Source organism: Charadrius vociferus, unplaced genomic scaffold (assembly GCF_000708025.1).
Source record: "Charadrius vociferus isolate BGI_N301 unplaced genomic scaffold, ASM70802v2 scaffold69, whole genome shotgun sequence".
NCBI lineage: Eukaryota > Metazoa > Chordata > Aves > Charadriiformes > Charadriidae > Charadrius > Charadrius vociferus.
The window spans coordinates 688,307-699,359 of record NW_009649937.1 but is presented as its reverse complement, the minus strand read 5'-3'; the positions used below and the strand labels follow the sequence as shown (position 1 = coordinate 699,359).

General features: G+C 55.0%; 1 protein-coding gene across 1 annotated transcript in view; it reads left to right on the top strand.

Annotated features, from left to right (window-relative positions):
- Positions 1-2,332: 2,332 nt before the first annotated feature.
- COL6A1 (collagen, type VI, alpha 1) overlaps positions 2,333-11,053 on the top strand; it is a 24,139-nt gene continuing 15,418 nt past the window's right edge. The window contains exons 1-19 of the mRNA XM_009891393.1: positions 2,333-2,441; positions 3,409-3,538; positions 5,403-5,603; positions 5,920-6,079; positions 6,281-6,403; positions 6,497-6,517; positions 6,737-6,757; positions 6,858-6,902; positions 7,178-7,231; positions 8,052-8,096; positions 8,201-8,227; positions 8,591-8,617; positions 8,719-8,763; positions 9,009-9,062; positions 9,808-9,870; positions 10,304-10,366; positions 10,539-10,592; positions 10,681-10,716; positions 10,891-10,953. Of these exons, the coding sequence (XP_009889695.1) occupies positions 2,333-2,441; positions 3,409-3,538; positions 5,403-5,603; positions 5,920-6,079; positions 6,281-6,403; positions 6,497-6,517; positions 6,737-6,757; positions 6,858-6,902; positions 7,178-7,231; positions 8,052-8,096; positions 8,201-8,227; positions 8,591-8,617; positions 8,719-8,763; positions 9,009-9,062; positions 9,808-9,870; positions 10,304-10,366; positions 10,539-10,592; positions 10,681-10,716; positions 10,891-10,953 (1,341 nt within the window). The remainder of the gene's footprint in view (positions 2,442-3,408; positions 3,539-5,402; positions 5,604-5,919; positions 6,080-6,280; positions 6,404-6,496; positions 6,518-6,736; positions 6,758-6,857; positions 6,903-7,177; positions 7,232-8,051; positions 8,097-8,200; positions 8,228-8,590; positions 8,618-8,718; positions 8,764-9,008; positions 9,063-9,807; positions 9,871-10,303; positions 10,367-10,538; positions 10,593-10,680; positions 10,717-10,890; positions 10,954-11,053) is intronic.

Genomic DNA, 11,053 nt, shown 5'->3' with positions numbered 1-11,053 from the left:
GGATGCCTCTGCTGAGCTGATACATGAAGACACCCCCCTTCCTGGGACCTCTGGCTGGTTTTCAAAACCCAGGCAAACTCCCTCATGGGAGCCCCAAGGAAGCATGCTGGAGAGCTAAATCAGGTCTGACCCCCCTGTGAACTGTCATGCAGCAGGATTTGCCCCTGGATGGGCTTGATCTATTGGAGCGCACCTTCATTAGGTTTGAGATGCCTTTAAAATTTGCCTTTTGGTGTCCTCATCTCCTGGTGCCACCAGCACAGCTCTGCAAAGCCCACCCATCTCTGTGCCTGAGTGGTTGTTTACAGGTTCATGCTGGTACTAAAGTTTTTCAGCAGGGGGAAAAAAAATGCTTTCTTCAGCACAACAAACACCTGGCTCTTTTGGGACTGGGGTGTCTCTTTCTACCCCCAATGCACACAGAGTTTTGTTTCACATTTTGGTGTAACCCCCTAACGCTGCCCAGCCTCCCTCCCAGAAGGAGCCCTGCTGGTCTGGCTGACCCTCAGCCAAAGCATATGGCACCCTGAGGCTCTCCAAAGTCCTGGAGGAACTGCAGGGACAGGGTAGAGCGATGCCCAGCAGCAGCCCTGCCCCTTCTTGAGACCACCAGTTTCTCCTCTTTTCTTTGTTTTAACATCAGCTTCCACAGATGCACCTAAATTTCTGTTGGTGTGAAAAACAGCGCCTGTTGTGCTGTTGCATTTACAGGGTTTCAGTTCAGCACAGTCTGTGGGTTTTTTTGCCACTGACTTGGGATGTTGTTTATCCAAAGAGTCATTATTTGATGCATCTGCCTCGATAGTGTGGACAGGCTCCTCCACTGATGTAATTTGTAATCAGTGGAGCTACAGCTTTTTTTTCAATTGTCTCAACTTGAGACAAGTTCCTACAGCCAAGCCTACATTTTTTTCTCCTGATCGATCACACAAAGATGAGTAGATGTGCATGAAAGGCAGGGTGATGGAGGCGGCAGCCAGCCCTGTGTGGCCCCACAAAGCAGTGCAGCAGGTCTCCTGCTGCTTTTGTGCAACCAGCTTGTGTGTGAACCATTTGTACTGGCTGGGTTCCTGCTGTGGACTCTTTGCCCCTTAGAGCTGTCCTGGTCCTATGTGCTTCCACAGGATGCTTTGGCTGGCCCAGATCAAGTGTTTCTCTGGGTTTCATTTCAGCTTTCAAAGGCAAGGTGCCTCCTTGGCCTGGACAACCCATCATTTTGCTATTTAATGACAGCCTTTAGTTTCCTCCTGTACTTGGGGGAGCAGGTTACAGCTGCGGCTGTCGCAGGATCAGCCTTCAGGCATTTCACCTCTCTCCCCGATAGCAATTAATGCTCCCACTGTGATGAGGAGTTTGGCAGTACCCGCTTCTGGGTCTGAGTTCAGCAGCATGGGACTTGTCTCCAGTGCTGGCCATGGAGAACAGATAGTCTACAACACCTTGGGGTGCCTTGCTGTGGGGGTCCAGCTCCCTGCTGCTGCAGGTCATCAGGCTCTCCTGCCATCCTACAGCATGGGAAGATGCTCATATCCAGGCACCCCTAAAGGCTTGGGCTCCTGCTTCTACCTCCTGGGCTTGACAGCTTTGACCCCATCCTGCTCCCTGCCCTGAGCGTGGCCCAGGGGGGTAATTCCCAGTCTGTGGGGAACCCTGTGGGGTTTTTCTTGGCTTGCCCCTCAGGTTCCTAGCTGGGTTGAATAGAAAGCCCTGAAGTCAGGGAGGAAGGTGCTTCTCCAAAAATGTGGTGTCTCCACTGTGCCCCCATCCCTGGGTGGCCATAGGACGGCTCCAGCTCTGCCCTGTGGTGGGGAATCCCCTGGTCAGCAAGACGACACAGGCAAGCTCTCATGCAGGTGAGGATGCAACGGGAATGCCTGGCCTCCTGGCCCAGCTTTCTTGGCCCAGGAGCGAGCAATCTGGCAGGTGCCCCGAGCACCCCACCCCACAGAGCAGGCTGACCCCCAGGGGGGGATGCTGATGCTGGGCACTGACCATGCCAGGGCTCCCTGCATAAGACTTGCAGAGAACCCAGGCACTGGTGGCGAGGGTACTATCACAGGTACAGAAAAAGGGTAAGAAGAAATGCCTCATTCATTTCTGACTCACAGCTGACAGCCCCTGATCCCTCCCTCCGTCATCCTCGGGCTGGAGAAGTCTCCTCCTCACCCCTACCCTCCTGCCTGTTCTTCCTTCCACGGAAACCAAGAGGAAAGCGGCAAAAAAAATACCTTCAGCAACTCCTGCCTCCAGACCACGGCCTCTCTCATCTGCTGGGTTCTCCTTCCCTGCTTTTATCTTCAATCCAGCTCAATGGTGATCTGAATCAAGCAAAATGAGGTTGCGAGGCTTTCTACTCACTTTGCTGCTCCCAGCCGTCTTCCTGGCGGGTGGCTCGTGGGCTCAGCGCCCAGAAATCACCACCCGGGTTGCAAACGCAGAAGGTAAGCCCGGGCTGCTTCCCGGGGTTTTTTTCCTCCCCAAGATCAGCAGAGAAGTCTGGCTGCTCTTGCCCTGCTGGGTAAATGTCTCTGCTGTCTCCACTGCCACAGCTTTTTTGGGACATTTGGGGGAAGAGTTGTGTTTGCTGTGGAAAGTGATGTAGGATTAGAGAGGATCTGCAAGACATATCCACTTTTAATGTTTGGGGTTTTTTTCGCTCTCCCTGCTGTTTAAATGTCTCTGCTGTCTCCACTGCCACAGCTTTTTTGGGACATTTGGGGGAAGAGTTGTGTTTGCTGTGGAAAGTGATGTAGGATTAGAGAGGATCTGCAAGACATATCCACTTTTAATGTTTGGGGTTTTTTTCGCTCTTTCTCCTTGGCTCTGTCTTGTCAGGTGTTACCAGTAGCAATGCGATGCGGGGGATGATGACGAGGGGGGAGTAGGGAGGTGGATAGCAGCTGATACCAGTTTAGCTTTCTGAAAGATTCTGGTTCGGCACTGTCTGTTAAGGTGCCTTTGCTCTCCTCTGCAATGATATTTGTGCTAGGGCATGTCAGAAAATCATTACTTTTTCATTGTATTAATTGCTATCACATATTGGTTTTATTTTTTAAGTGGTTGCTGCAGCTGCATGTTATTTCTTATTATTATGTAAAATAGTATTGGTCTTGCAAAGACAGTCTTTTAATGTAAATGGGGAAAAAATGCACAGGAAGCTGTTAAATGCCACAAACCAAAGTTTTCTGAATATGTGCTCAGTACAGATTACCCTTGATGCAAAAACTGAAATGAGCAACCTCACCCATGCATGTGCGCTTGCATGTTTTGTGCAGGCTGAGGATGCAAAAGTCTGCCAGGAGGGGAGCTGGGCTGCAGCCGTGTGTGCTGGCAGTGCGGGGCGCCCGGGGAGGGGGAGGCGATGCAGCGAGGCCATCTCTTGACTCCTGCCTCTCCGCTTCTTCCCAGACTGCCCCGTGGACCTGTTCTTTGTCCTGGACACCTCAGAGAGCGTTGCCTTGAGGGTGAAGCCCTTTGGGGACCTGGTTGCCCAAGTGAAAGATTTCACCAACCGGTTCATCGATAAGCTGACAAACAGGTACATCTCCCAGGGTTTTGCCCAGGCAGCTTTAAGGATGGGTCCCGGTGCCGGGTGGGATACTGAGACCGCCCTGCGCCCTCATCCGCAGACGGAGAGGAAGAAAGCAGGGATGCCGGGGAGGAGGGTGGGGACATCTCCTTCCTCTCCCGGTCCGTGGCCGCCCCGTTGTTGCTCCATCCGCTCTGAAGGCAGCAGCGTGCCTTTAGCAGGGCTGCCTTAGCCCACCTCATGAAAACACGGGCTTTCCCGAGAGGCAGATGCTGCACCCCAGCCCCCCCACCTCTGGCTGACCCAGCAGTTATTCTCACTGAAGCAATGCTGATCCCTGTACCACCGGCTGCTCAGGACCAGAACAACCGAGGTGCTTGGGCGGCAGCAGGGCACCTCTGATGTTAAACCCAGCATTCATGGGCACCCGGCAGAGGAATCCCTCCCTTGCAAGTGGCATACCCCAGAACAACCTGCAGCATTGAACCCAGCTTTGGGTGCCCCTTATCCACGCCACTGCTCAACTCCTTGTCTGTCTCTTCCTCACTCACCCTCGCAGCCACCAAGCGAAGCCTCACCCTGGCTTTCCCAGGGTGAGGTGACCCAGGAATACCCAGTAGCACCAAAGCTCCCAGAACCCGGAGGGGGGTGATCCTGGGAACAGCTGCAGGCAAAGGCCACAACTCACCTGCTGGCAGAAGATCCAGGGATGCACGGGAGCACCACAAATCCTGAAGGCACACGGACCTTGCTGAGCCCCTTGAGATAGCAGGAGATGTGTGCTGGTGCCTGGAGGGGACGTCCCAGTGTTGCACAAGCTGGGCCCCATCTCAAGACAGGTGCAAGGGGGTAAGCAACTCACCTGCCCATTGCCCAGGCAGGAGAGCTACCTTACAAGGCATTGAGTGGCCAGAAGATTTGTTCTTGGGAGCAACCTGCCAGGCCTCCATCAGTGCAGCATGACTCGCTCCAAGCAAGGCTTTGTCCAGAGCTCCTACTACATGCAGAGAGACAGATGAACCTCCCAAGCCCACCTCAAACACCCCTGTGCCCACCTGGCCCCTCTCTACCTGCTTTGGCTCTGCAAGCCATGACCGTGCACCCTATGCTGCCAGGCACCCAGAGTGTGCACGGCGTGGTCAGCACAGGTGATGGCGAGGCAACTGGCAGCAGTGGGGTGGAGAGGACAGCAGTGGGCAATGTTCAAGTGGCTTTGGGAAATATCCTGCTGGGCAGAGAGAAGATGCGATTGAGGAAATGAGGAAGCTGTGCAACCCCATCCTTTTGGGATTGGCCCCTGCATCCTGAAAAGGTCCTTTCTGGGGCACTGGCCAAAGCACAGGTAGTCGTGATGCCTCTGTCCCAGGGAGTCACAGGTGCAGGCTCTGTCAGCGCACAGGACAGGGTTTCAATACATACAGTCATCCATCTCCGAGTCAGAGCATCCTTCAGAGAGAGGCATCCCTCTGATTTTAACACATCCAGCAGTAGAAAATTCACCGCAGTCCTGTGTGGGGTGTTTTGGTGGTTACCTGCCTTGCACACACACACCTGACTCTTTGGCTCAGCATCTCCTGCTCAGCTCCAGCCACTGCAGCCTGGTACCTCTTCAGAAAGCCTCTCTGCCAAACTATCTGACCCTTGCAGCTGGCCATGACCTGCACTCCTTTGCCATTCCACCTGCTGGACAAACGTCCCTGCTCCCATGGCTGGGCTTTGTGTGTGAAGCATGTCCCAGCCCTGCAAGAAAGCAGAAAGCCCTTGCAAAGCCTCACAGTATTTGGCAGAGGATTTGCATTTTGCATGGTGGCCAGTGCAAGTGAAGTGAAGGTGGGGCTGTGTTGAAAGCATGTGTCCTGGTGTGTCTGCACAGGTACTACCGCTGTGACCGCAATCTGGTGTGGAATGCTGGGGCACTGCACTACAGTGATGAAGTTGTGCTCATCAAAAGCCTCACCTCGATGCCTAGCGGCCGGAACGAGCTGAAGAACCGTGTCTCAGCTGTGAACTACATTGGGAAGGGCACCTACACTGACTGCGCCATAAAGCGGGGCATTGAGGAGCTGCTCATCAGGTAAGGCAACAGGGCTGGGGCGGGTGGAGAGGGTGATGCTGGTAGTATGGCCGTGGTGAAAGGAAATTGGGAGTTTCTAGGTTAGGATGTCCCTGTGCATTGTGCAGAGCTGTCCCCATGGTAGGAGAGGAGGTCACCTAGGCACAAAATAGGCACAGGGATGGCAGGTTGCTAGTGCTCTGGCTTTGCTGGGATGATGCGTGCCCTGACCATAGGGTGGGGCACTGCCTGGGGTGAGTGTCCAGAGGTGCCCAAGCTCTGCAACTAAATCTGTTAAGTCCTGGCAATGTTAAATCCTGTGCTTAAACCCTTGCAGTGGCTCCCATCACAAGGAGAATAAATACCTTATCGTGGTGACTGATGGACACCCCTTGGAAGGGTACAAGGAGCCCTGCGGAGGCCTGGATGATGCTGCCAATGAAGCCAAACATTTAGGGATCAAAGTGTTCTCCGTTGCCATCTCCCCCAACCACCTGGTATGGACCACATGCTGGGGATGCTCCCTGTAGGTGTCTCGAGTGGGGCCACAGGACCCCCAGCATGGTGCAGGAGGCTCTGAGTGCCCCTCAGAGCCCCTGCCCAGAAGGAGGATGTGGGTCCCCAGGGTGGTCTCTGGGAACGGGTTCTGCACAGGTGCCTTCAGGTCTCACTCTGCCCTCTTTATCCCCCAACCGTAGGACCAGCGGCTCAACATCATTGCCACGGACCATGCCTACCGCCGCAACTTCACCGCCACCAGCCTGAAGCCAACCCGGGAGCTTGACGTGGAAGATACGATCAACACCATCATTGACATGATTGTAAGCACCACGTGCCGCCCCCCCCAAGTCCGCCCCCTCCCCAGGCTCACCCATTCCTCTCAAACCCTCTCTCTTTGCTTTCTTGTCTTGCAGAAAGTTAACACGGAACAATCAGTGAGTGTCCCCCAGAGCCCTGCTCCTCCCTCATCCTGTGCCTGAGCCCGTCCTCTGTGGGTCACCCACAGCCAAGTCGGGTCTCAGTGGCACAGCCCTGTCCTGCAGGGAGCCCCTGCCTGGCCCCTGCCAGCCTGGGGATCTCCCCTTGAGCAGGTGCAGCCTGGCCCTGGTGCTGCCTGCTGCTTCTAATGCTGTTTTCTCCTTCTCTCTGGGCAGTGCTGCTCCTTTGAGTGCCAGGTGAGTTGGGCTTTTGAGACCCTCTGTGCCCTTCCCTCACATCCCCATGGCCCCAGGCTCTGCCTCAGTGGCTGGTCTAACCTATACTTCTCTTTCGCAGCCTCCCCGAGGGCCCCTCGGACCTCCTGGCGACCCAGGCAATGAGGTGAGGGATTGGCTGTGGCCATGCTGTGGGACCTTCATGGTGGGACAGGCTTATTGGGGATGCTCAGAGACCAATGGGGCACAGGTCCTCAGCACCCCACCCATCCCCATGGAGAGGTTGAAGATAACCCACACCATGGTCACATGCAGCTGGCATCATCTGCTCACCACATTCATGGAGCATAGCTGCTACCATCCTCACTGCTCTCCTTTCAACAGGTCTTCATTCTGTTCCTGGGGATAATGAGCTAACTTTATTCCTGGCCTATATTGCAGGGAGAAAGAGGCAAACCAGGTCTTCCTGGACAGAAAGGAGAGGCTGGAGACCCAGTAAGTAAAGGACCAGCCCTAGTTACTCTGCGCATGAGCTATTTTTTGGCCACTTCTGGCCAGACCTCTTGGATGCATCCTTACCAGCCCTTGGCCTTGCATCACCCAGTTTCCATGGGGTAGTCCGTGGGGTCGGTGCCAGCTGTCCCCCTCACAGCCACCCTACCAAGGAGTGGCTCCTGGTGAGAAGGGGGGTGGCCCCCACCTCTGTTGTTACAAGGCTTCCTTGTTCCTCAACCAAAATAGCCATTCCTCCTGGAGGACACGTCTCTGACTCATGTATGCCAGCCCAGGGGTGGACTCTGGGCTCCCTCCCGCATCCTCTGACACAACAAGCACAGCAGTGTTACAGGGAAACCTTTGGTAAATAATAAGCTAATAGCATGAGGAAACTATTTCCCTCCTTTTTTTTTTTACTAGGTACCCTTATTTTTCTGAGGTGTGTTTCTTCCACACTCATGTGTGTGCAGTTGCTCATCTTGTGCATTCTCAATTTGGAAACCCCATGCCATGCATTTTTCCTTCCCAAGGGTTTTCTGCCCTTCCCTTTCATCACAGATGATGTGTCCCCAAGTGCCCAGTTTCCCTCACCCTCAGGAAGGGCTGGAGATGGTGGAGGTGAAGGCAGGTCCTCTCTGCCCTCCACAATGATCCCATGCTCCCAGAATAGGCAAATGAGGAATGGAGTTATGGCAGAGCCTCCTGTGGGAGGGTATGGCAGCTGGGGCCTGAGCCCCACATTGAGAGCCTGGGGGAAACTGCTCCATGGTGATGGTGGTGACAGTATCTGCCTCCGTAACACCATGTTTCTGTCCTCTAGGGCAGACCAGGGGACATGGGACCTGTTGGCTACCAAGGAATGAAGGTACGTGGGGCTGCAGGGTCACTGGCATGGTTCCTAGATGGGTCACAGGCTTTGTGTTGCAAGAGTTTTCATTCTCCTGTTTTCCTCTCTCCTTTCATCCCTAGGGTGACAAAGGAAGTCGAGGAGAAAAGGTGAGGACATCAAGGATGTTGGGGGAAATCTCCGTGTCCCCCTGCTTGGTTACCCTGGGCTGCCCCTGCAGCTGCATGGTGTTGTGGTCTGGTACATGCCCGTATATCTGTCCATCCTGCTGGCACTGCCCACGACAGGAGCGGGGTCCGATGGGATCAGCCAGTTTGCAGCTGACGCAGCCTTGGGAATCAGTCAAGTACCACGCAGTGGGCACAGCCAGGCAGAACGGGAGAGATTGGTGGTGTGCAGGGGCATGGTGAATGCCTGCACCCTCGGTCTCAGCTGGCATGGAGACCACAGCATGATGGGGGCATGGATTTGCTCTGGATGGGGCCCTAACCTCTCTCTCCTTCCCTTTGCAGGGCTCAAGAGGAGCCAAAGGAGCCAAGGTCAGCCGCTGCTTTTGCACCATTTATTCTTTCTGGTTGATGCCTGGGGGGAGAAAGGTCTTTGGAAATCACTTATTCATGGTGCCTATTCTCTGTTTCAGGGTGAGAAGGGCAGGCGTGGAATTGATGGCATCGACGGCATGAAGGTAAATCTCTGCTCTGGGACACTTTGCTTAGCCTGAGGACGCTGGTGTTTGCCCCTCCAAAAGCATTGTGGGGTCCAGGAATAAAGCCAGTGTCCTATGTGGGGCAGTAGGGCTCCCTCCCTACAGGGCTGTCCACCTGTCAGCCAGGGACAGGGCTGGGATGTTCCTTTCAGGGCTCTGGGATGATGGATGGGGTCTTCCCAAGGGCACCGCTCATAGAGACCCCTGCTTTGTCTATCTGACAGGGTGAAGCTGGATACCCTGGTCTACCTGGATGCAAAGGCTCACCCGGATTTGATGTATGTATCCTGTGGGTGCCTCTTGCATGCGAAGGAACCAGTGCAGCACGTCTGCCATGATGGCGCATGGAAACAGGGAGCCCCCCAAGAAGGGGAGGGAGTTGCTGCGCTTGGAAATATGCCTCTAGATATGCAATGCTCATCCCAGGCATGGCAACTTGGGGGTATCCCCAGGGCAGTCTGCCTTGTCCTTGCCTGGAAGCTGTCCCCCATTGCACGGGGCTGCCTGGGAAGCTGCATGCTGGGGGAGTGTTGGCTGGAGAATGTTCAGCACAGAGAACTCGGCAAACACGAACTCAGTTCCAGATAGGCAAACCCAGGATTAACAAATTTCAGCCTGCTTTGACCAGCCACTCAGAAAATGGTGGAGATTTCGGAGGGCTCTGGAAAACATTATTCTGACATTGCATTTCTCCAGTTTCCCTGCTTATATATGTGCTCCCAGGATGACACATCTGTGGTGTCACCAGTATCACTGTGGTCCAGCCACAGCAGCCCAATAACCACCTTTTCTGTCATGCAGAAGCACACTCAGTTTTGCAGTGTTTCAGCAACATGGCCGCAGCATTGCTTGCATGGCTCCATGGTGCATGTCATCCCTGCATTGCTCCTGAATATATGTCCCTGTTGTCCATCCCACTGGGGAGCTGCAGGCCAGGCTGCTGGGATGCTCAGTCCATGCCCAGTTTACCACAGATAATGATACTGGCTTGGTTTTCAGTGATGCTGCCTTTATTTTCGACAGGGAGCTCAAGGCCCACCTGGACCAAAGGGAGACCCCGGTGCTTATGGACGCAAGGGAGGAAAGGTGAGCCACTCTGCCCAGCCTCACGTGGAAGAAGGGATGCTGGACCCCTCTATTGCAAGAGGGAAAGGTGGCGATTGACCCATCGCTAGCCCCCTTGCACTGCCTGGGGGCAAGCCTACGCTAGAGGATGCTGTCCATCACCCACAGTAAGACCTGGATGGTATGACTCCCCGCATGCCCAAGGTTAGCGGGTGCCCACAAGCCTGGCATAAGCATCCCTGAGATATTGGGAGGTTCTGTGAAAAGGTGGCTTGCACTGGGCAGGTGGAGTAGGAGGGATCCACTGGGGATAGGGAGCTCCCTAGGTAGACACCACAGACCAGAAAGGGCCTTGGGGTGCACTGGGGCTCCTTACGGCCTCTGCACTGTAGGAGCTGAAATCCACCACCGGGCACTGGATGTGGTCTTGACAGTACCTTGTGTCCTTGTGAAGGGGGAGCCTGGGGATGACGGAAAACCTGGCCGACAGGGGATTCCCGGCAGTCCTGGAGAAAAGGTGGGTGAAATGCCTGTGCAGGAGCACCCTCTGCCCTCTGTGAGTGGGAGAGGTCCCCTGATCCAGCCATGGCTTTGAAGCAGAGCTTGCCCAAGGCTCTGCAAGTGCGCAAGTCTTTGCTCTGAAACCTGCTGACTTTTCTCATTTGCATCCCTGTGGCTTGCTCTCATAGGGTGCGCCTGGAAACCGGGGTGAGCCTGGACCGGCAGGAGAGATGGGTGATGAGGTGAGTCCTCTGCCCATGCCTGCGATGCCCCCCGTGCATGCTTGACCACCATCCCCATCACCTGACCACTCCTGTTGTTTCTCCACAGGGTGCTCCGGGTGCAGATGGTCCTCCTGGAGAACGGGTACTTGAGGGCACTGGTGCCGGGCACTGCGCCAGCAGGGCATGGGCAGGGGCTGGTATCCTGCGGAGGAGGAGGAGGGCTGGGTGTGAGCCTGCTCAGAGGTTGGAAATGAGGGAGGGCTTTGCTCCTGCTGGGAGCATGTCCTCATTTTGTGTTCCCACCATCTCTTTGCAGGGCAACAATGGAGAAAGAGGGCCCCCAGGCTCGCCCGGCGACCGTGGGCCAAGAGGAGAGCCGGTAACTGAACTTGCAGGGAGACTTTCAGCATCTGCTTGCAAACAGGGTCATGTTGGCAGCCAGGGTCTGCAAATAGGTGCCCAGTGGCTAAATCCACCAG